Source organism: Enoplosus armatus, chromosome 15, assembly GCF_043641665.1.
Source record: "Enoplosus armatus isolate fEnoArm2 chromosome 15, fEnoArm2.hap1, whole genome shotgun sequence".
Lineage (NCBI taxonomy): Eukaryota > Metazoa > Chordata > Actinopteri > Centrarchiformes > Enoplosidae > Enoplosus > Enoplosus armatus.
The window spans coordinates 17,597,882-17,620,997 of record NC_092194.1 but is presented as its reverse complement, the minus strand read 5'-3'; the positions used below and the strand labels follow the sequence as shown (position 1 = coordinate 17,620,997).

The 23,116-nt window shown below is 42.0% G+C and overlaps 3 protein-coding genes across 3 annotated transcripts; 2 read left to right on the top strand and 1 right to left on the bottom strand.

The window, feature by feature from the left end:
• Positions 1-642: 642 nt before the first annotated feature.
• LOC139298055 (sex comb on midleg-like protein 4) lies at positions 643-2,924 on the bottom strand. Its single transcript, XM_070920883.1, has 7 exons — positions 2,694-2,924; positions 2,151-2,280; positions 1,773-1,973; positions 1,430-1,591; positions 1,131-1,346; positions 894-1,039; positions 643-768 (listed from the first exon to the last, which is right to left on the bottom strand). Exons 1-7 carry the CDS (start codon positions 2,922-2,924, stop codon positions 643-645), a joined length of 1,212 nt encoding a protein of 403 aa, XP_070776984.1.
• A 2,846-nt stretch (positions 2,925-5,770) lies between these two features.
• Positions 5,771-12,754, top strand: afg1la (AFG1 like ATPase a). The gene is made up of 13 exons (XM_070920437.1): positions 5,771-5,903; positions 6,280-6,485; positions 6,904-6,955; positions 7,045-7,146; positions 8,394-8,524; positions 8,698-8,797; positions 9,098-9,156; positions 9,237-9,319; positions 9,420-9,490; positions 9,618-9,718; positions 10,186-10,326; positions 10,416-10,526; positions 11,589-12,754. The coding sequence occupies exons 1-13, from the start codon at positions 5,777-5,779 to the stop codon at positions 11,724-11,726; spliced, it is 1,422 nt and encodes a 473-aa protein (XP_070776538.1). The 5' UTR covers positions 5,771-5,776; the 3' UTR covers positions 11,727-12,754.
• A 1,744-nt stretch (positions 12,755-14,498) lies between these two features.
• On the top strand, positions 14,499-21,039 carry foxo3a (forkhead box O3A). The gene is made up of 2 exons (XM_070920399.1): positions 14,499-15,044; positions 19,726-21,039. Exons 1-2 carry the CDS (start codon positions 14,499-14,501, stop codon positions 21,037-21,039), a joined length of 1,860 nt encoding a protein of 619 aa, XP_070776500.1.
• The last annotated feature ends 2,077 nt before the right edge of the window (positions 21,040-23,116 follow it).

Sequence of the window (23,116 nt, the reverse complement as noted above, 5' to 3'; positions counted from 1 at the left end):
AGCAGATTTGACTGAAAAAGCTCTAAAAACCGACCACACACTACCTGCTCAGCACCAAACAGCAGACAGTTAGCGACTTGCTGGTGAACATAGCGAAGCATTTAGCAGCTAAAGAGCCAGATATTCCCCTCAGGAGGTGGTAGAGACCAAAAACAGAGCTCAAAGAGAGTGAATATTGGACTTACATTCATCAGTTGGAAAGAAACACAACTCCAAATGACTATTACTATTTCTCGTAACTGCTGGATGTGTCAATAAACGACTGCTTGCTAACAGGTTCACCTTATCAGCTTAAAAGGTCAACGCTGTGTTCACAACTTGTTTCTGCTGCCCCCAAGTGGCCAAAAAAATGAGTTATTGAAAGATTTTTTCATAAAAGACAGAAGATAAAGTTATATCTGCCCAGTAATACTTGAACATTTCACTCTTTGTGTGGCTTTACATAGAGGTTACTGTTAGCCTCTCATTCTGAGCAAAAAGGAGTTAGCCTTTAGCTTATTGTATACTTTTGTAACAGAAAAGGATGTGATGCACCTCATGCCTGTGGACCTTACTCTCTTCCCATTGGCTCAGAGTCCCCAGATGTGATCCTTCTCAAATGTATTGTTGGATTCAAGGGGGGATTTATATCGTCAAAGGTTTTCAGAACTTAGTCTGCTTTAGTTTGTCGATGTGGTAGCAAAGCTTCAAGGCCGGCCCCAGCTTCAGTCCGAGGTACTTCATGATCATGTCGCTCTTTAGGAGTAACAAAGCGTTTCCATCGATCTCCTGAGAGAAGCAGCAGAAGAAGAAGAAGTTGTTGTTGTCAAATCAGACAAGGTGAAGGTTCATTCTGGCCAATTAAATCAGCAGAGAAACAAGTCTGCCTGTCGAGAACACAATGGAAAACTTACATGTTTCCTAAAGACGTCTGAATGGGGGCCGAGAGCCTGGGGGTCTGCATCCCTGATGAACCACACAACATCTTCCACAGACCAGGTGGACGGGTCCTTATTAGGTGGAGCCTTGGACTCCTGGGACTCTGGAGATGCATTATAACCTCCTGGAAGAACAGAGGAAAGCTTTACCTTCGTACCTGAGAGAAATAACCATCAGAGCAATCTTGGGTTTGTCTTTCCACGACTTCCCACCTGTCCTGTTGCTCTCTGGGAACGTGTTTGGGCTGGTGGACGGCTGCCGGCACATGCTCATGGAGGCCGAGCCGTTGGAGAACTGCTGCGACGAACGAAACCCGTAGGAGGACTTTGGCGAGTAGGACGAGCTTATGGAGCTGAAAGCAGAATCGCCGGGGTCCACCGAGTAGCGTTTGCCGTCTGACTGGTAGTCCTCCGCCATGGATGTTTCAGCTAAAGACAAGATTAGACCAAAGTTAGCTGAAAGAATTTGATTATATCAACATGCCAGCTTCTATTAGAACATTTAGAAGTACCATCTGACTGGTAAGAGCCACCACTGTGCTGCGTAATGGGCTGATCACTGAAGAGGTTTTCACAGTGCAAGCTGCGGCAGAGCTTCTTCAGAAAACGAAGCACATAGTCGATGCTGTTCACCACGGGGAGGCTGAGAAGATGCTGCTTCCCATCAAATGTGGCTGGAAGAGCAAAACAGTAACACTTGAAACAACATCACAGTTCAGACACAATGTCTCACAAATTAAGATCATTAAACCTTTATTAATGCATGTTTTCTACTCTGCACCACGACAGGTTAAGTGGTAATAAAGCTACTGAACAAATAGGAAGCAACACCTGAGGATGGTCTTTGTACAACACCTGATATTTTTTCTCCCCCGTAGCCTTGTGTGAGGAGAGTGAACACTGTTTTCTGCTGGAAGGCGCTGTCGATGCAGCCTTGGACGGCCTGCTGCAGCACCACAGAGGGCCTGTCGGGTCCGAAGTGATCAGGGAGCTGCTGGATCTTCTTCCTGTCCAGGTTGGGGCCTGTGTTGGCCTGCTTGTTGATGTAGATACATACTGAAGGGAAAATACAGGTGGAGGCAGTTTAGGGGGGGAGAAGCGATGGAGAAGAGAGAAAAACTTTTTTATCTTGATTTATAAGCGTCTTAAAGCTAAACTTTGGACTGGATTGTAAAGAGAAAAAGCCCATGAAGCCCACTTCTTACATGAGGTTTAGAGTGCTTTGTGTCCTACCTGTGAGCACCTGGGGCGTGGCAGAGTGGGGGATGGTGGCGGCATCCTGAGGAATGGAGCTCATGTCGGGCTCAGGGGTGCTGCTGGGTGGAGAGATAGCCAACGGCGTCATCACCATCCTGGGTTTGAGCTGCAGAAGAAGTTTTTGCATCCCTGTTTTTATCCCAGGCATATTATTTATTTACTAAGTTCTGTAGGGAGGGGGATGGTGGAATAATTGGGATACTAAATCTGTATGAAGCTGAAGTTTTTATGCAACAGATGATGAATTTTGCTTGTATTTATGAATAAAAAACAGTCATATTTACATTAATGACTCCCCCTTTTGACATTACAATATTGCCATAATATTTGACTACAGCAGAACAAAACCTCACAGATGCTGAGTCTCTCTCTCTCTGTTACACTGGGGTCCCACAAAATCTGAAGGGCATGGAGCCGGTGTGTCTGTGTCTTTCTGTGTACACATGCATTTTTAAACAAGCTGCATCCACACAACACATCTAACCCCCCCCCCTCCCCCTCTCTCCCCATCTGGCTGACCTTGAAGCCCGGCTTTCTCCCCCTCTTCTTTGGCACTTTGAGTGGAGGGAGCGACTCAGGGTAACGGTTAGGAAAATCCATCTTGGCGACATTGCGGAGCGGGGGTCTCCCTCTCTTCCTGCCCGGTATCTTCCCCGACTGGCTGGGGATGAAGGAGGGAGCCACTGCAGCTGATTGCATTTCACTGTTGTTGCCGTCTGATTTCTGTGCCGTTGCTGCAGGTACACTCATTTGGAGCTGGAGACAAAGGAAACAACCGTTGAGCTCAAGCTACAGAAATGCAAAGAAACATGCACTTTACTTGACATGAATCCTCCTCCTCAGCAACTACATATTAGTGAGCAGCATTAGCATCCATTTAGAGCAGACACAGAAGAAGCAGAATAGCTTGGCAAAGGTGTACAACAGTAACATCCAAACACTGAGAGACTGCAGAATACTCAGCTGGGCAATGCAGTGAGAGGAGCAGCATTTAGCAGAGCCACCATAATAATCACATAACACAAAAGGCAGCCATGCATGAGTGGTGGAGGAAACAGCACCTCCATCCTGCACTGATAACACACCAATAAACCTGAGAGAGGGAGAGAGAGAGGAGGGGGGTGTCTATTACCTGCTGTCTTCTATTGTGAAAGCCCAAGAGCCAAGCCCTTTTGTCTTAAATCCCAGGAGCCTAAAGGTGACTATAAAGCTAAATCCCTAACAATGCAGGGAAAGCCATCTTGCTCTTGCTGTATGTGGCTTTTTCCACGTCCCCTTTTGGTTAACACACTACCGCTGCCGCTGCTGCTGCTGCTGCTGCTGCTGCTGCTCGGCACACAGGCTGCAGACATCTCATTAGACTAATGCATTCAGCAGTGGCAGAGGGAGGGGGAAATTGACTTCACCATGGCTACCCAGCTATGAATTACCATTACGATGACAGCTTCCACCCTAATCTTTAAAAAAAAAAAAAAAAAAAAGAAGCAGCTACAAGAAAAGAAACATGTGGCACATCTCCCACACTGCAGCAGAGCTAGCCGGAATAAAGAAAACAGCAATTCATACCTCCAACATGGATCCTGTTTTAAGGCGATTTGTCAAAGCATACAGTATGTAAACAAACAATAAGCAGGCACTCACCATCCAAAACAGATGTGGAGTGTCCTTACGCTGCTCGCTGTGTTTCCTATATTTTTCCTGCTTCCAATAGCAGAGCACAGATCTCAAAGCGAGGCGGATTCCACTGTAATACTGTATATGTGTGTGTGTGTGTGTGTGAGTGTGTACAACAGAGACAGACAGTGAGAGAGAGTGACAGTGTGTGTGTGTGTGTGTGTGTGTGTGTGCATTAAAGAGAGACGAGGAGAGAGAGAGAGAGAGAGAGAGAGAGAGGGGGAGAAAGGCTCCTCTGTTGTCATGGCAACAAGCCTGTAAGCCCTGTAACACCCTGACGGTTGTCTGCCATGTTTGGTCTACTCGGTGCTGTGGAGGCATAATTAGACTGAGGACTGAGGACTTTCTGCTGTTAATTATAATTATTCATTGAGAAGTCTGAATGTTATTTTTCTCTATTTTTCTCGGTTTCCAACCGTGTGCTATAAGTAGTGTTTACTCACGTTTGTAATTTGTAGCTTTTGCTCTATATTAAGGAATTATGTATTGAGAGAGTCGAGCGACAGAAAAATAATCGACAAATATTTTTGATAAGAAAACAATAAATTTTAAAGCAAAAATGCAAAACATCTGCATTTAAAGCTTCTCAAATGTGACAGTTATTATTCAAACCGCATTTAACCGATTTTACAGCAGATAACAATTAGTCGATTAATTTGTTATTTTTAATTGACAAAACATTCATCAACAACAACGTTTAAGTCATTTTTCAGGCAAAAACTGTAAACTGTAAACAGAAACCACACTCTGGTTCCAGACTCTAACATGTGACGCTTTTCTTTGTTTCATATCATTGTACATCGAATATCTCTGAGTTTTTGACTGTTAACAAATCAGACAATTTGAAGACATTACTTTGGGATTTGGAAGATTTTGATGGACATTTTTCACTATTTTCCTGACATTTTTATAAACTACAATAATAATAATAATAATATATAATATATCATAATAACCATAATAACATTTATTATCTATTAATGAATATATGTCCTGAACATATACATTTTCCCCTTTAATGTGTTTATAATGTAATGTGTTTATTTTCATCATTTCCTCTTTAACATGATTTTTAATATTCGTGTGTTAGTGAGTGGGAAGGCTCAGCAGATTATATTTTCATTTCAGTGATTTGCATACGTACTGTTTCTCTGCAATCCCTATCTCTGCCACATGAAACACAATAGATCATTGTAGTGTTTTCATTTTAGGTTTTACATAACTTGGACACCAGTGTGTATGTTCTAAATTTAGACCTAAATTAACACCATGGGACATTAATTTTCCTCTTGCATTTGGGTATTTCAGTAGATGTTACTACACTAGTGGGTACAGTCATAAATCTATATTAGGCCAAATCAAGTGTTGTGTGTGTTTAGTATTAAGACTGCAACTAATGATTATTTTTATTATCAATTAATTATTAATCTATATTAATACATTATCTACATACATATATTATAAAATTATCTATATTTCTTTCGGTTCATTTTCTAGTATAAGGAAACAGTAAAAAAAAATACCTACAGTATTACTGTACTGTAGTACAGTCTAAAACCCAAAGATATTCAGTTTACAATCATGCACAATCTGCACTGTAATTTTTATTCTCCTGTTTAATCTGTTTTATTCAAGTTTATCTTGTTTTTCTCATTTGATTTAATGCATTTTATGTTCTATGTAAAGCACTTTGTATTGCTTTATTGTTGACAGTCTTACTTTGAATTTATCGACGCAATTGCAGCCCAGTGCTTATTAAAACATTATCATAATACTGTCTATGTGTATGATAATTCTTATTATAAGAAATATTATAATAAACCCAGGATTGAAGGGAACTGCGCCCCCTGCTGGCTGACAGCAGGACAAGCGTCAGTGTTTGTTATTTGCTTGTTAATAAAGTTACGTTGACGAAATTTGAAACCAAGATGGCGGTGTGCATACCGCTGTCTTTAAAGATGTCACCCTCAGCTTCACTGGGCTTTAGGTGTCTTTTCAAAGAGCAATATTCTTCCAGAATGCTGCTAAAATCTTTGTCAGGGCTCTGCAGTCGAGGTGAGACGGGTTTTTGGTGAGTCGTGTTGATGGTGATAATGTTAAAAGTATTTGTCCGGCGGTGTAAAGCTAATTTCTACTGACTCCACTTTAAATGAACACATTTTGCTGTCGTTTACACTGTCTTAAAGTTAACTTGGTATTACTATAAATATTGCAAATAGTGCAAACTTACCTTGTTATTTTGACTGGTTTTATTTCCGCTCTGTCAGCTGTCAGACTAGCTGTCACCAAGCTAGCTAACCTTCGGTCTCCGTCCACAGCAGCAACATTATCGTAACTTTCCGCATCAATAAACTCCTTTTTGTGAAGGTCTGACGTGTGTACAAAAAGAGTTAACGTGCCGTTGCCATCTGTTAATTTACAATTTAAAAAGGTTGCTCGGTGAAAGCCCAGCAGGCGGCGGAGGAGAGCGGTGTAAGCGCCGCCGGGTTCAGCGGCCCTCTGGATCACTACAGCGGGCTGATCAGAGACGGGTCACTGCGCGAGGATGAACATCAGAAAGCGGTGCTGCAGACTCTGGACCAGCTCCACAAAACACTCAGAGGATACAGCAACACACCGACGTCTATCTTCTCCAAGGTAGAGAGAATGACTGATCATTTTATTAATTAACTTGTCTTTAATGTTGAGAAAAAAACATTAATGACCATCATGTTTTCCTGTTTTTACCATCAACAAAACACCAAATGAGATTATATCTTTTGGAAGAAAGCTGTTCTGGAGGCCCATGGTTTCCAGACACCTTACTAAGGCGCTTTATGTTGGTTTTCCCTTTATTTTGACTGTAAATACCTCCTCTGAATGTGGAAAAGGGGACTTTGGAAGTTGTGCTCAGTCTCAGGTTCCTGTTGTTCTCTTAGTTCCCTTTGTGGGTTGACTAAACTCACTTCTGTAGGTATGATTTTATTAATTTAAGATAATCAAGTATTCTATTATGTTGTAGACGTTTATTTATGATCATCGATGTTTATGTTTATTTTGGGATCATGTCTTTCAGTTTTTCACAAAACCGAAGCCTCCAAGAGGTTACTACATCTACGGTGATGTTGGTAAGAGAGATTTGCCACAGAGTTACAAGTATACATTTCATTTCTCTGACATTTTTGTGTGTGTCTGACATGCTCTTTATGTTTTTCAGGCACTGGAAAAACGATGGTGATGGACATGTTTTATTCATATGTTGAGACTGAAAAGAAAAAGAGGGTTCATTTCCACGGCTTCATGTTGGACGTGCATAAAAGTGAGTACGCTTCGTGTTTGTACTGAGGGTGCACAGGCGTCAGAGATGTGAAGCACCATCACACTAAAGCCAAAAGAGGGGAGGTGTGAATAGTGTTCACTGGTGTCATTTTTGGACTTTCTCTGCTCCTGACAGCCACTAGGGGGCAAGTAAGCTATATTTGAGTGAAGGCACAAATTAATGAATAAAATTCAAGATGGATGAGGTGTCCTGCATCTAAAAAGTAGAAGATGTGCTACCAGCTGCAATGTGAAGATTCTTGTCCCCAAATTAACAGAAAATCACTCCTGGATATACATTTTCTTCCCATTGTCAGTTAATCTGATCTAAACATTTGTTTTGTATCTTTCTTAGCGTGTAGTGATGATGGCTTTTGTTCTTATGAGGAGAGAAAATATCAACTCACGCCCTCTAATGGTGTTTTGTTGTTCTTGTCACCGTTGAAAAAACGTAATTTAACTTTAACAAGCATTTAATCCATCTGACATCCTGGTTCAATAATGCAGCTCAGCCTGAGACACAGTAATATTTCTGTCTAAGTTTTGTACGGTGAAATTTTTAACAATTTGCCTTTGAGGCAGAATTGCTAAAGGAGACACTCTTGTCTCTTCTCTTCTCTCTTTTGAGAATGATTTTGTAATTCATCAACAGCCTTGTGTATTTGTACTTCACATATAAACTATATTTGCCAAGAAGAAAGGCAAACCTCCATACTGTCTTATGCACTGTCAGTATTTTATCAACATGTTTTCAGTAGGGGTGACATTTGTTGTGTTGCATTTTATTGTTCGATATAATGTTTATATTTCAATACTGGTGTGACATGAACACTTCACAAGACGCTATATTCAAAGTCTGTAGAACAACGCAGCACCGTGGTTGTTGAACTGAGTTTATATTTCCTGTTTTAGTCACCACATTTCACTTTTGTTATATTTAAGGCACCGCTTACACGTTGTGTTATATATGCATGCTGCTGACGATTCGTCTTTTTATAAAGTTAAGTATAACTACAAATTGAAAATCTGAAATAAATGGCAAATCGCTCTCACTATAAATTGATTTCACCACGTTTACTCATTCAGTCGAACTTTGTATTTTGTGAAGTCACACCCCAAAGAGAAGAGATGATACATGTGCTGTTTTGTGTTTTCCAGTTGAGCTTTAGTTCAGCAGTTTCTAGTATTTATGTGTACTTATCCTGCAGAGCGGCTAAGACTAATTTCTGCTGTTTTTCTGGGCCTTAGGAATCCATAGGCTGAAACAGAGTATGCCAAAGAGGAAAGCAGGCAAAATGGCCAAATCATATGACCCCATCGCTCCAGTTGCAGAGGAGATCAGTGAGGAGGCTTGTCTTCTGTGCTTTGATGAGTTTCAGGTAATAATCTTTCAATGTCTCTGCATGTAACATCACCTGTGGTGGGATGTTTTTTGTGATAGAGACATTTGAAGCAGTCTGTCAGCGTCTATGTTTTTTTTGTTTATGTATCATTTAACCTAAACGTTGTTCTAATGTTCTGCAAGTTAATTTATTTTTAACTCTCGTTTCAGGTCACTGATATCGCTGATGCCATGATTCTCAAGCAGCTTTTTGAGAACCTGTTTCTGAACGGTGTTGTTGTCGTGGCCACTTCTAATCGCCCCCCTGAAGGTCAGAAACTGTTCTCACCGCTTCACGTTGTCACCACTGATGGGGTGGGTTATAGCATGTAAATCAAAGTCGATTTCTGGCTGCAATCAAGAACTTTTGTGAGAACTTTTCTGTGGTACCTCAGACTGAGTTAGTGTGCATCCAGATTCCTTTGGATGTCAACACAACTTTGATTGGATTCAGTTAACCCTTTATGATATATGTACATGTACAACATATACAATGTGCCTCCATAAAGATTGTTGACGAGACAGGATCTCTACATGACTTATAAATATTGTAAAAACTCTTTTCCCTCAGACTTGTATAAAAACGGGCTGCAGAGAGTCAACTTCGTGCCTTTCATCGCTGTGTTGCAGGTAAGAAAGAAGACATATATAAGAAGAGACAAGTGTATTGAAACGTCTTCTGTTGTTAATCGCTTGTTTCTCACTTCTAGAAATATTGCCAAACTCTTCGCCTGGATTCTGGGATAGATTACCGCAAAAGGAACAGACCCTCTGCTGGGAAACTCTACTTTCTGTAAGAAATCTATAAAATGAAGCTGTCGCTACAAGCCAGAGTTTGATCTGTAGTACGCATGCTTTGTGTTTTTAATGTTTCCCTGTTTCATGTACTGCAGCACCAGTGAGCCTGATGTGGAAGTGACACTGGACAAGATGTTTGATGAGCTGGCTTTTAAGCAAAATGACAGTAAGTCATTTTTGGACTGAAATTCTACAGCTGATATGTAACTTTCTTATAATTTCATCTGTATTACCACAGAAAATACAATCTTTCATAACATGTGTTGTGTTTACCATTCTGTTTTCCTCCACAGTAACACGACCAAGAGTTCTGAATGTTAACAACAGGAAAGTGCGTCTGGAAAAAGCATGTGGGACCATTGCAGATTGTACGTTTGAGGAGCTGTGTGACAGAGTAAGTCTCTCAGACCTTCATTTGTTTTTAATGCTTTATTTATTGTGCGATGGCTGTCAATAAAGTTTATTTGCCACATATAATCATATAAGGTGCATTCACAGTGAAATCATGATAATGATTCATTCATTTTCATAAGATCATTCAGAGTCTAAAATGTGTCACATACTGTTTACTCTCTTACTCTTTTGGTGTCTTTTGAACCGCCGGGAACTCAACCAGAATTTAAAGCAGAGTTAAACAGGGCTCTTGCTTGTTGTCGAGTGCCTGAAGCTATCCAAAGAAAAGAACAAATAGAGACAAAGCCATAAAGCCACAGGTCTCTAATAAACAAGCAGACAAAGTGTGGTTTTATTAAAACCACTGGAAATGGAAATGGTACACTTAAACTTGTAGTGTGCCGGCCAAGGCTTAATAAATACAAACCACATAATGTGATGGCCAGTGTTTGAATGTAAACGTTTCAGCCTTTAGGGGCCAGCGACTACCTGGAGATGTCCAGGCTGTTTGACACCATCTTTATCCGACACATTCCTCTGCTGACGCTGAACAAGAAAACTCAAGCCAGGCGGCTCATAACGCTCGTGGACGCCCTCTACGACCACAAGGTACGCTGCTGTTATTGGCCTGCACACTTAAAAACACCAAACTTTGGCTGTTTGTTTGGGAGTTTTATGATAATCTCATCTCATTTCAGGTGCGAGTGGTGATTCTAGCAGCTCATTCACTGGAGGACTTGTTCGTGCACAGTGATGATCACGGTCACGATGAGAGCCACATTCTGATGGACGATCTGGGCCTGAAAAGGGTAAAAGAGCTCCGACTGTTTTCACAGCTAAACCAGTTTTTCACGTTGGGTGTGTTCTTTCAGTCGTAGCTGTTGATCATTAAGCTGGCGGAGGCTGTTGGCTAAAAGTCTCAGTGCATTACTGAATCTTCACTTCTTTCCTCTTAGATTTATTACTTTAATAATATAAAGTCATCAGTAATAACTGCATCTAGATTCGGTTGGCATTAGAGGATACATAGTGATAAACACTCGTGGGATACATGGCTCAGATTGTTTAAAGTGAGTGCGCTTAAAGACTTCTTTAAAAAATGAGAAATGTTGAAAATACCCTCTCAATGTTAAGAAATCTAGAGATCCATAGGTTTTTGGGGATAAATAACTAATAAACAGACCAACAGGAATAAAAAATATAACTCTATTTTCTTAATTCTAGTGCACCAATTGCCTTTTGTTTTATGATACTACATGATACTTTATTTTTTAGAAGCAAATTATGAATCTAGGGAGACTGCAGTGTGAAGTCATCTCACCCCGATTGCAAATTTATTTTACGCATTTGATATATGTTTCCCAAATGTATGTTTATTTTTGAACACCTGGACCATCCAAGTTCAAGTCCACCTGGGGACCTTTGTTGCATCTTTCTTTACCCTCATTTCCTGTTGTCTCTCTACTAGCACTATATAATAAAGTCATAAAATGCCCCAAAAGATATTTTTTAAAAAGTGAAATGTTGTTTCTTCAGGATCAGAACATAATATAACTAAAACATAAAAGGCATCAAAACAAAAACAAATGTATGGGTGAATCAAAACCTGAGACCAATAAAGGACAGAACTGTGTAAACATGTAAAGACTAAAGATTAAGATGAGATCTCTTTAAAACGTAAAGATAATGAATGAAGTTTGGTGTAATGACTGCGACACAGAGTGATCTTTCTGTTGAATTGTCTGGGTTTTTTTTTTAAACTAATATAAAGTGATGCCTTTTTAATTTAAAGACATGGACATCACCATAAAGACCTGTCAAGCTTCACTAAATGGTTTAATGTTTGATTTAATTCCCTGTGGTTTCAACAGGATGAGGCCAGCAGTCTGTCCATCTTCAGCGGAGAGGAGGAAAGATTTGCCTTCCAGCGGACAGTGTCTCGACTCACAGAGATGCAGACAGAAGAATATTGGGTGGAAGGAGACAGAAGCACAAAAGCACAGGCGTAACGTTTGGGAAAGTCGACCACGTTACACAACCTCCGTACTCCATAAACTGTGCGCTTCTCTCTGCCAAAAACAGCCCAGACTGAACACGACTCCTACTCATCTAATCCAGCACAAACCCAACAGTATGTGTGCAAGTGTTGTACAGAGAGTATTTATTGAAATCTTAAGGCCTTTTATGACTTTATTGTGACATTGCACTTTACGGATCATTTTTAAGGTGTCATATTGCTTTTAACTGAGAATCACATAGTGGTCCAACTGTACTTTTATGAAACTGTAAGAAAGAAGCGACTGTTGGAAATGGATTCCCACAGGACTTTTATGAAGATTTAAGGGACATTTTAATCTCTTTTGAGCTACATAATGTTTATGAAAATATATAATACATCTCAATGAGTTGTACCTGATTCTAATGTACGCCTAAATACAGTGGCAGCAGATTTGTTCTGGGATTTAAAGCTGTGTGTTGACGATTTATGTGGATGGTGCTTGTGAAATGTTTTTCACAGGTCCACTGAATGATAATCAGTATTTCATTTGGGGGATAAAAAGAAAAAAAAAGGAATCAAAACATGTATCACAGGAAGTTTCAGTTTACATATTACTTCCTGGGACCTATATTCTTATATATCTATCTTCATAAATGAAACAAACAGTTGAAGTTTAACTTTTTGCCTGTTTACATTAATATTTTCTTTATTTAAACACTCAGTAATGCACACATTTTTGTAAAAACAAAAAAAAAAGCAGGGAAATGATAAAAGATAATAGTGTGACTGGTACAAAAGACAGTTGGTGGTATTTTATTCGGTGGAATCGTTGGTCTTTTTTGTTTGTTTGTTTTTTGCAGAAACTTAGAGCTGTTTTGGTTTTGGAGGATATGAACTGCCTTCAACTGTGAATCACATTCATTTAAATAATGTTTGTTAACTTGCAGCAACAAAACAGTCCACGGTGTCAGTGGGGGGAACAGCTGCATTATTCCTGATCAGATCTAATGCTTGCATGAAAAGAAAAACAGCATTAAAAAGTCCTCAGATCTTTGGTGTGATTATAACAGCAATATAGCAGCTTATAGTCTCACTTACGGCAATATGGTTCAAACAATATTATAATATGGTATTAATAAGGATATTCTTCTAATATTGATATTTATATCACAATGTGTGTGAAATTATATATAAAAGAATCAAATCTATTCACCTGTAATGCATCACACAAAACTTCCTGTAAAACAAAAACCCTGATCTTGTTTTTAATTTTTCAATCACAATTTACTTGAAAACATTAATTTGGACAACATAATGTTGTAAAATTACTGATATGATCATCAATTTAATTGAATTGAAAGTCAGTATAATATAACATTGACTTGTAGTCCAGCCCCATTTTCACCTTTTGTATATGAGCAGTTTGTTAACTTGGACATAAGTGAATGTAGAAAGTCTCGCTGTCCTCTACTTTCTTTTGCAGCAAAGCATTTCGTTTTGCTGTCATTTAAATTTGCCTTAAACCTCTTTTCCCTCATTAGGAAGTCTAATCTATAAAGTATATTTAGACAAAATGATTTTTAAATGTGACTGCTGTTAGGACAGCAGATAGATATAGGATTCAATATTCCACCACTATAATCTTATTTCTAATGTCATATACAAATACTGTTTTAGAGATTTTATTCTTTGGTGTCTAATCAAGATTGAATGTCCTCAGTATTTCTACAATCCTGTTGAAGGATTGAAGGATTTAAGGATTTGCTGGCGTTGTTACTTCTACTTCATTAACTGAATATTTAAGTCTAATAACTGCAGACTCCTTCAGCTGGAGACGTGTTTTGGAGCATCAGAGACTCCTGTGGTCATATGAACGCTGTACACAGTGATGTCACCGGCCTGCGGACATCTCCACACTGTCACTTTAATTTCAGTGCAGTCCAGGGGGCAGGATCGTGGGTTTTTTTTTTCCTTCTCTTGGACTCGGAGCGTTTGCGCCAGCCAGCACAGCAGCGGCAGCAGCGGCAGCAGCAGATTGAATGAAGTGTGTTTGCAGGCTGCTGGCCACACGGAGGACACCGTGCTGGCCTGTTCAAGATGCACAGCCAGAATGCATCTTTTTTTTCAAGCTCTTAAGAGGGCGGATTTGAGCCTCGCTACATTTCTCCAGTAGCCCCCTTTTTTTTTTTTTAGTGAGAAAGCTGCAGGGCCTCGAGAAAGGCAGCAATCTCCGCCTTGATGGTATCTGGACAGCAGCGCACTGCTCAGGCGGCTGGCAGCTCTCTGCACGGATGATGAAGAACTTGGGAAAGGAAATGGTCAAGATGGCAGCTGTGTACGGAGTGATAAAGCTGATGTGGTGGCATTAGGTGTAGTAATTTTCATTTTCTCTGGCATGCACGTCGCAGGATCGCGGTGCGGGACGCGGGCGCTTGTGAAGGAACGCCGTTTGGATTCCTCCGAAGACTCTCCGCGGACTCTTCCTGTCTTTAACTCCACATTTCGCGAAATTGCAATGCATGTTGGCCAGGGTGTGGGCTGTGCACGAGAAAAGGCAATGTTTTGTTAATGCTGGTCAGCCCGATCAGCCCCGTGTGCTGCGGATAGACGCCTCGCAGGAGGATAGAAAGACGGACACGTGCTGGGACTGGGCTGCAGGCTGGACATTTGCATAACGTGCATAGTAAATAAACTGTCTCTGAAGCCTGCACACAACATTGATGGAATGCGACCTGAGTGATTTTATAACCCTTTGTGCAACGACCGAGATATTGCGATTAACATGGCTGAGGCGCCGCGCAACGAGTCTCCCTCAAACGTTGAGATAGATCCGGATTTCGAGCCCCAGAAGCGGCCACGCTCCTGCACTTGGCCCCTTCCCCGTCCGGAGTCTGGTGCGGGCAAGCCCGGGACAAATGACACTGACGTAATCCCCGAGGAAGAGGATGATGAGGGTGGCAGCACGGGGAGCGGCGATGCTCAGAAAGACAGCGGTGGTGTTATTAAACCCCGGGAGCCGAGCAGCAGCTCCATCTCTCAGCCTGTGGAGGTCCAGCGCGGCCCCTGCAAGGAGGAGGCCGCCGACGGCTCTCCTTCCTCCGCGCAGACCCCCGCCGCGGCTCTGGGCGGCTCTGCCTCCCAGCAGCTGAGGAAGTCCTCCGCCCGCAGGAACGCCTGGGGCAACTACTCCTATGCAGACCTCATTACCCAAGCCATCGAGAGCTCCCCCGAGAAGAGGCTGACCTTGTCCCAAATCTATGACTGGATGGTGAGGTCTGTGCCGTACTTCAAGGACAAAGGCGACAGCAACAGCTCTGCTGGCTGGAAGGTGAGCGGTGACATGCTGGTGCTGTCATCATAACAAAGACCACACTGTGGTCATGTAAAGACACACAAGGCACACAGCTGTTACATATGTACAGATGGAGGATGAGTCCTGTGCAGAAACACCATATAAAGGATGATTTTATGTTTTGAGGTTTATTATGAGGCATGTTTGGGCGTCAGTGTAGATAATCAGCAGGGGATTGGTCAATGTCTGTCTGCCTGACAAACACATGGTGTTAAATGACATAAGTTGCTGTCAAAATACACATTTGTAATAGTGTGTGCATCAAATTACACACACAATTAGTTCTGCCTACCAGAAAATCAGAGTACACATGAATCCAGTAAAAACAAGGAGGGCAGTGGGTATGAGAGTCGATACTCAGACAGGCAATGCAAAGTTGATTTCACTTTCAGACAAACTGCTCAGACTGCAGCAGAGGGGTTTCTTACAAGCTTCAGCGGGGCCCTGCTTCTGTTTGATTTTAAGGATTAGTTCGGCCCGGAAAACCAATTCATCTGTCATGGAATCAAGTCTGATGAAAGCTTTGAGCTTTGCAGGATTTAGATGGTGGTGGTGGTGGGTGGGTGGGGGGGGGTTAGAAAAACTCTGGAAATAGGTTAGTAATCCTGCACAACTGTGGATGGTGGGATGCGGGATGATTCCAGGGAGTTTCTTCTTGAAGAAATTACAGTAACGGTCAAGATTAGAGATTAGTGGCGGCCAGTTTTCATTCATGCTTGGACGCTTGTTTGCCACCAGGAAGCGTTGAGTGGCTGCACACAGATTTTGGCCTGCAGAGGAAAGGGTTAATGCAAGGCTTTCAGAAGTGCTGACATCAGCATTTCCTAGGAGATGCTTTGTAACTGTGTGACATTCAGCAATCAGCTTGAGGTTGGTCATCTGCACGAGGGGCTGCCAGCAAAAAAAAAATGTCCTCGGCGTGTTCAGGGTGGCACTGAACCTGTCACACTTCTCAACACGTTCAATGACAACCTTTTGTGTGCGGCCCCCAACGTGAGGCTACGTTGTCAACATTTCCTCTTTGCCGTGAATCCAAACAAAATCCTCAGCTCCTGTAATAGATGACCAGCCAGGGGCTCGACCCTGCTGTGTGCCACACTGTCTCTTCGTGTGGCCCGGGCACAAGAATCAATCAGCTGACTATAAATTATGTAGGTCAATGTGTAGCAGTGTGAGAGAAGCTCAGTGTTTCTCTTTGGATCTGGCTCTGGCTAAACTGGCATTGCTCCAGTCCCCGCTCAGAACGAGGCTTTGCTCAAAGGGTGCTGCAGCGCTGCTATGACTGCGTGGGGGAGGGGCAGGCAGGAGTTGCTCTTTGTGATTTATCCTTTTAAACGCTATATGGCTCCTACTGTATCTACCTGTGCAGCATTCAGATGATTCACCTCATCTCTGAAGCTTTAAAGATACAATGATGTCCCCCCCCCCGATCTGCCTTTTAGGTTTTAGCTGCTACATGTCACACAGACTGTTTTACCACCCAGAATATAAAAACAAATGTTGTGTTTTACGCATATAGTCCAAGATTACTGTTTATATTATAGCATTAAAGCATCACCTGTACCAGCTCTGTAATAAGTAACTGCCTTTGTGCGGCGTATAACATATTTTTGTTGCATCAAAGAGGAGTCAGTTGAATTCCTTGGACATGTTTCAGGTGGTAGATTATGTTGTGTTGTACTGTACTGTGTTATACTGCAAAGTGTAACTGCTGTTTTGCCCCCCTGCTGTAATATAATACAATCCAATACAGCAGCGTCATAAAAATGACCACAAAGTTGAATCAAAATCTGTCTGACAGCCTCAACCAGACCTGTCACAAAGGTTTATTTATTTATTGCAGGGCTGTTGTGTTGGATTTCATTAGACTGAGCAGGACAGGTGTTTCTTTTATTGTGTCCACTCCCTGTAGGTCATGGGATGAGTAATGTGTTGTAAGGCTTTGCTGATGCTTTCACAGATAACGTCTGTAAGTTTTAGCATTTACAGACCAACGCTGTTCAGGCCAACTTGGCAAATGTGATATTAGATATCATGCGGGGCAGATCTTGAGAGAAACACTTATAAACGTGCTCCTTTTCATTTTTATTAGTTAGAACTTGTCACTGCTCAAATCCTCCTGACAATATGTTCGGTCCAGTCTGCTGGATCGTGTCAGCGTTTTGTCCGGTCTCAGAGAAATATGTAGGAAATCTAAAAGTCTGCTTCCACCGTGTGTTTTATTTATCTTCGTCTTCTTGGCACTCTTCATCAAACAATCAAGAGTTTTATCTACTTTTAATTATCAACCCAGCTAATGGAAATGGACTCGTTCCAGCTGATGAGGAGATCTGGCAGGTTTGGTTGAAGCCACAGTGAAGCTCAAAGAGTCAAAGATCAGGTTGAAGTCTGGTACATTTTTTCTCCCCATTTTGTCAACAAATGAAACTCACGAAAAGACCAAAACCAACAATGAATCGATCGAAGCATTATCTGTGAAGCCTGATATATCTAATTTCTCTGCGCCATAGAGCTCCATTGTTGTCGAAAAACTATTAAAAACACATCAATGAGCCGCACTGTTACACCGGGTGACATGTTCCTCTGTTAAGAAGAACATGGGCATTGTAGTTTACTTTAAGTTTATCCCAAATACACCATCCTGCTGCTGTAAATACTCTCTAGTGTGTATTCTCTCGTGGTTAAAAATAGCCCCCAACAAATGCACTGTTTACTCATGTTTGAGTAACATTCGCTGAAAAACTACAGTGCCCAGCTGTTTTAGGAAATTACTGAGCATTTTTAAAGGAATAGCTTCACATTTTAGGAATGGCTTCACTTTTTTTTGCAGAGGGTTGGATGAGAATATCAATACCACGTCTGTATGCTAAATATGAAGCTACCGCCAGCAGCCGGTTAGCTTAGCACAAAAACAGGGGGAAACAACTAGCCTGGCTCTATCCACTTGTTATTCTTTCACTTTGTTTTTTGTACTGATTAAAGAAACCAGATCTAATAATGTTATATAGCGAGCTTTGGAGGTGCTGGAAGGCGGATTTTGTTAGCCAGGCTAGCTGTTTCCGGTCTTTGTGCTATAAGCTAACCGACTTTAGCTTCTCATTAACTACACAGACACGAGAGTGGTATCGATCTTCTCATCTAACTCTCGACAAAATCTCAAACATATTTCTTTAAAGATTTACATCTTCAGTAAGAACAAATGGGCCACAGTGTAGAGAAGTCGGAGAGATGGATTAGCATCACGCTGTTTTGGTCTTTTCATGGGATTTGTTGACAAGAACAAAACCAGAGAAACACACCAGACTCATTATTTTAAGTCAGTACTAATTAGGAGATCATTGTTTAATTCTGAGTGATTAGAAACCTTTTCAGCTAATGTATGGTGAATGTGGAAATAAAGAAAAGAGCAGTGAGGGGCCTGAAGTTTTAGCTCCGAGAGTCACATGTGTTTTGTTGTTGTAACTGATGAAAGTGTTTGCTAGTTGGCCTAATCCTTTAATTGGCTTGAAGCGAGGGCTTTGCTGGAAGTTTGATGTCAGCGGGTCACTCCATTGACTCACCGCATTCAGAGGAAAACGCTCGTTTGCGATCTCTCAGTCATCACAAAGCTGGAGAGCGACTTCCCCCACAGCTGCCTTTTTTACAGGATCCATATTGTGAAGGCCACCCCGTGGACAGCCGTGTGCAGCTGTAGATTGTATGTGTTGAGCTTGTTTAGTGTTTGATTAGTTTAATCTTCTAAGAGATGGATTTAAATAGGACCTCGGTTTACTCAAGTTAATTCAAGCTTAAGAGATTTATGCTGGACCCTCTCCCAGTGAAGTTGGCCTCTGGGCTGCAGAGATCACCAGTTTTCTCCCCCTGTTGCTGCAGAGTGACTTGGTGTGGACCGGTCGCGCTGGCTCCAGCTGTTTAATTTTGTACGTGGTTGGGAGCACTCCAGGGAAATCCTGTAGACCTTTCTGAGCAGCCAGAAATAGGTCACAGTGTGAGGTGCAAAGAAAACGAGTCTCTCAGAAGAAACTGTAGTATTGTTCACAGTACTTGGTTGTAATAGTTTAGTATCAAAAACCTTGAATTTGCTGTCGTTGGAGGCCTACAGCATTGGATGTTGCCTGTTAGAAGACTTCATTTACCGACCCCTCAAAATACAGGAGTGTACTTCTGACACCTCATCACAGCTTATGGCCATGAGTTGTGAGCATAGATGGTTGCAGTTCAGCCATAGTGATTTTCCCTCTCTGACTTTAAATATTCAGTATTTCACAAGAAAAAAAAAAGTTTGTGTGCCAGAAATGTCTGGCGCCCCCGACCGCCACGCTGACCATTTCATACAAGAATAACAGCTCCACAGAAAGGCCAGTAATGTCTTGAAGGATAATTCTGGTTTAGTATACCTCAAGTCTAATTTTTGTACTTTTCTTGATCCTTTCGTACTCACAGAGTTATTTGTTAAGACTTTTATCTGTCTTATAGGTATATACTACTATTCAAATTAATTTTTCACACGTGCATTTTAATTATATCAGAGTCGGCTTTAATGGTATGTTTAGGCATACAAGGACTTTGACACCTGTCTCCCTTAGCTCTTACTAGCTTTACAGGATGAACGTGTATTGAACATGCATTTCATTGTTTTCATTTGTTTTTATTACAGAATTCCATCCGACACAATCTGTCCCTCCATAGTCGTTTTGTGAAAGTCCAGAATGAAGGAACAGGGAAAAGCTCCTGGTGGATGGTCAACCCAGAAGGCGGGAAAGGAGGCAAAGCTCCCCGACGACGGGCTGTATCGATGGATAACAGCAAGTACATCAAAGGAGCCCGAGGACGTGCCACCAAGAAGAAAGCCTCGCTGCAGGCAGCTCAAGACGGCAGCTCGGAGAGCTCGTCCAGCCTCTCCAAATGGACAGGAAGTCCCACCTCCCGCAGCAGCGACGAGCTGGACGCCTGGACAGACTTCCGCTCCCGGACCAATTCCAACGCCAGCACACTCAGCGGTCGTCTGTCCCCGATCCTGGCCAACCTGGAGCTGGATGAGGTGCCTGACGATGACTCGCCCCTCTCCCCGATGCTGTACTCCAGCCCCAGCAGCATGTCCCCGTCCACGGGGCCCACAGGGCTCTCTGACCTGGCAGGTACCATGAACCTCAACGACGGGCTCTCTGACAACCTGATGGACGACCTTTTAGACAATATCAGCCTGACAGCATCCCAGCAGCCTCCTCCTGGAGAGGAAGACGACGGAGCCAACGGTCAGGGGAGTTCAGTGTTTACCTTCAGCTGCTCAGGAAGCAGTCTGGGTAGCCCCTCTGGCAGCTACGGGCCTAACCCTCTTTTTAGCCCGCCGTCCATCACAAGCCTGCGGCAGTCGCCCATGCAGACCATCCAGGAGAACAAGCAGACCACATTCTCCTGCATCCCGCACTTCAGCGATCACCAGACCCTGCAGGATCTCCTCAGCCTGGACTCCCACAGCCCCAGCAACGTCATGCTCACCCAGTCTGACCCGCTGATGTCGCAGGCCAGCACCGCCATTGCCCTGCAGAACTCCCGCCGAAACGCCATGCTGCTCCGCAAAGACCACATGTTGGTGAACCCCACCAGTGCAGGTCAGGCCCAAAGCTCTTCAGTGCCTGGTTGGCAAGCTGGCTTGTCAACCTCTGACAGCGACGCCGGCCACCCCGACGCCAAGCAGCCGCACCTGAAGTCTCCCAGCAAGAACGTCTCTATGCAGCTCGGCTCTGGTTTGCCCGGCCAGGACCGCTTTCCCGCCGATCTGGACCTGGATGTGTTCAACGGCAGTCTCGAGTGCGACATGGACTCCATCATCCGCAATGAACTGATGGACGCGGATTGCCTGGACCTCAGCTTCGACTCTCGCCTCACCTCCGCCCAGAACGGCAACAGGAATTCAGGAAGCTTCTCCAGCTCGAAACAGACCTCCCCTCACAGCTGGGTCCCAAGCTGAGAAGCTCTGCCAGAGCTCAGCATGGGTTTTCAAAAAAAAAAAAAAAAAGAAGTGGGGGAAAGTGTAAATTGGGGTTCATTGTCCTGCATTGTGCAACTAGAGGGAAGACAGTATGTAAAAGTGTATTCATGTAGTATTTTTTTCCATAATTTTTAACGTGAGGCATTAAGTTTGGTACTGTATTCTAAGTGTCTGAGACACACAATGGTGTCTTCACAGAGGAGGAAAAAAAAACATTCTTTAAAAAGATCAATGCCTGGGTGGTGTGAACAACAGTATTGACTGGAATGGAAGTACAGGACATTTTGTTAAAACTATATGAAAAGCATCAACTCGTGTTAGTCTCAGGGAATCACTCATACAGTATCACAAAGTGATACGTGAAACTGAAGATGAATTATGTTTTCACCCTGCTTTTCTCTCCTCCTTCACACCCTTTCAGACCTAAAAAACAAACAAACAACGTTTTTGCCAAACCAGCTGTCAGCCTGTTGTGAGTGACAGCCTGTTTACAGAAAAAGCTGCAGAGAATGTTACATTATTACGTTCCAGCGGAGGATACTTGACATACTTTTCATTTTATTTTATCTTTTTTGTTTGTTTGTTTGAGAGAAGTAGCCTAAATGGACTAAAAGATAAAAAAAAAAAATGGTAATGAAAAGCTTTTTTTTTTTTGTTCCCATTTATGCACAGAGTCACGCACCAAATATCAATCTGTAGAGGTTAATATGTTATCAAGATGTGAACTGATCTACATTGTGTGGTTTTTGTATGTAATGTTTTATTTTTATTTAGCAAATTTTACCCTGTGATTTTAGTGACATTACTGTGAATTCTGTTCCTTCTGAAGAGGTGCATTACTGAAGTCTTGATAATATGGTGTTTCTGCTGCAGATCCCTTTTCACCATCTTCCCCCCTCCCCCTCCTCCTCCTCCTCTTCCACTTACTGCAATATTGGAAGTACTGCTCGGTATACAGAGTTTAGGACAGAATGAAGGACTTGATTTAGCTCTAGTTGACACCATTTACATTAGCAAACACTTAGTACAACTATTTGGATTAAAATAACCACCCTTAGACTCCACAGCACTCAACTGCAATATTTTGGTGTTTGTTAATTTGAAGGAGTTCTTGGTGCTATAAATAAGGAGATAGCAGGGAGTGGCTGCAGATGGAGCAGCATTAGTAGCCTCCCCTTTGTTATCAGCACTATAGCAGGTGCTGGGTAAAATAGTGTTTCCAACCCTGTGAGAGGAGGTCGTGTAGTATCTTAGACCATTTTTTTTTTTTTTTTTTGCCATTTGAGAAAGAAACAACCACAGTATTTTAAATATTGCCAAAATATTTCTGCATTTAAATAAGTGGAAATAAGAGGATATACAGTGTATAGATGTTAGGAGCCAGTGCTGTAATGGCAAAAAGAAATCGACATCAGCACAGTTTTTGTAGGAACAGCAGGATGAACTTTTTTTAGTTTTACATTTTTATCAGCTGAAAAACTGTCAATTTTCACTGAATTTGTTGTTAAATTGAAATTTTATTTATTTTCTTTTCCACCTGTACATATTTGATGCTTTTTCATATGACGTGTGGCAGAGCTGTGTAAAAGCACTTTCGTTTTACTTGTCTGTTCAGCGTTGTGACCACCTCAATCGGGTATTGATCAGGACTGACGACGAGCGGCAAATGGTGCCTGAAATATTGTCCTCCATTAGTTATTGAGAAAATCTAAATGTTACGCCCCGTTGAATTTAACTGACATTAATGTTACAGAAATATTAAATCCTGTTCGCTTCATTTTTCTTTGGTTTTACAAAAATAAATTCTTGCACGTGTGTGCTTCCAAATATATATTTTTTAGCTTCACGTGGATGATCTCATCTTAAATATACAAAACACTGACTTGAAGCTTTTTTTCTACATTAATTTTGAGTCACTGCCAATATTCAAACTCCATTTCTTCCTTTTGCTCCTACAAAAAGATAAAGAGACATCAAGTTGACATTGCCAGTTGTAATTCCAATTCCTATCTTGGTTGTATCAGAGATGGTGCATGTAAATAAAGCTTAAAGAACC

What these genes read in the sequence shown, in the direction of transcription:
- afg1la (XM_070920437.1), top strand. Translation starts at nt 5,777, where the DNA reads ATGGCGGTGTGCATACCGCTGTCTTTAAAGATGTCACCCTCAGCTTCA. An exon ending in CTTTCATCGCTGTGTTGCAG is followed by an intron (nt 9,157 to 9,236) that starts GTAAGAAAGAAG and finishes TCTCACTTCTAG; the next exon opens with AAATATTGCCAAACTCTTCG. An exon ending in TTGAGGAGCTGTGTGACAGA is followed by an intron (nt 9,719 to 10,185) that starts GTAAGTCTCTCA and finishes TAAACGTTTCAG; the next exon opens with CCTTTAGGGGCCAGCGACTA.
- foxo3a (XM_070920399.1), top strand. Translation starts at nt 14,499, where the DNA reads ATGGCTGAGGCGCCGCGCAACGAGTCTCCCTCAAACGTTGAGATAGAT. An exon ending in ACAGCTCTGCTGGCTGGAAG is followed by an intron (nt 15,045 to 19,725) that starts GTGAGCGGTGAC and finishes TTTTTATTACAG; the next exon opens with AATTCCATCCGACACAATCT.
- LOC139298055 (XM_070920883.1), bottom strand. Translation starts at nt 2,924, where the DNA reads ATGAGTGTACCTGCAGCAACGGCACAGAAATCAGACGGCAACAACAGT. An exon ending in CGGGGGAGAAAAAATATCAG is followed by an intron (nt 1,592 to 1,772) that starts GTGTTGTACAAA and finishes TTGCTCTTCCAG; the next exon opens with CCACATTTGATGGGAAGCAG. An exon ending in CAGACGTCTTTAGGAAACAT is followed by an intron (nt 769 to 893) that starts GTAAGTTTTCCA and finishes TGCTTCTCTCAG; the next exon opens with GAGATCGATGGAAACGCTTT.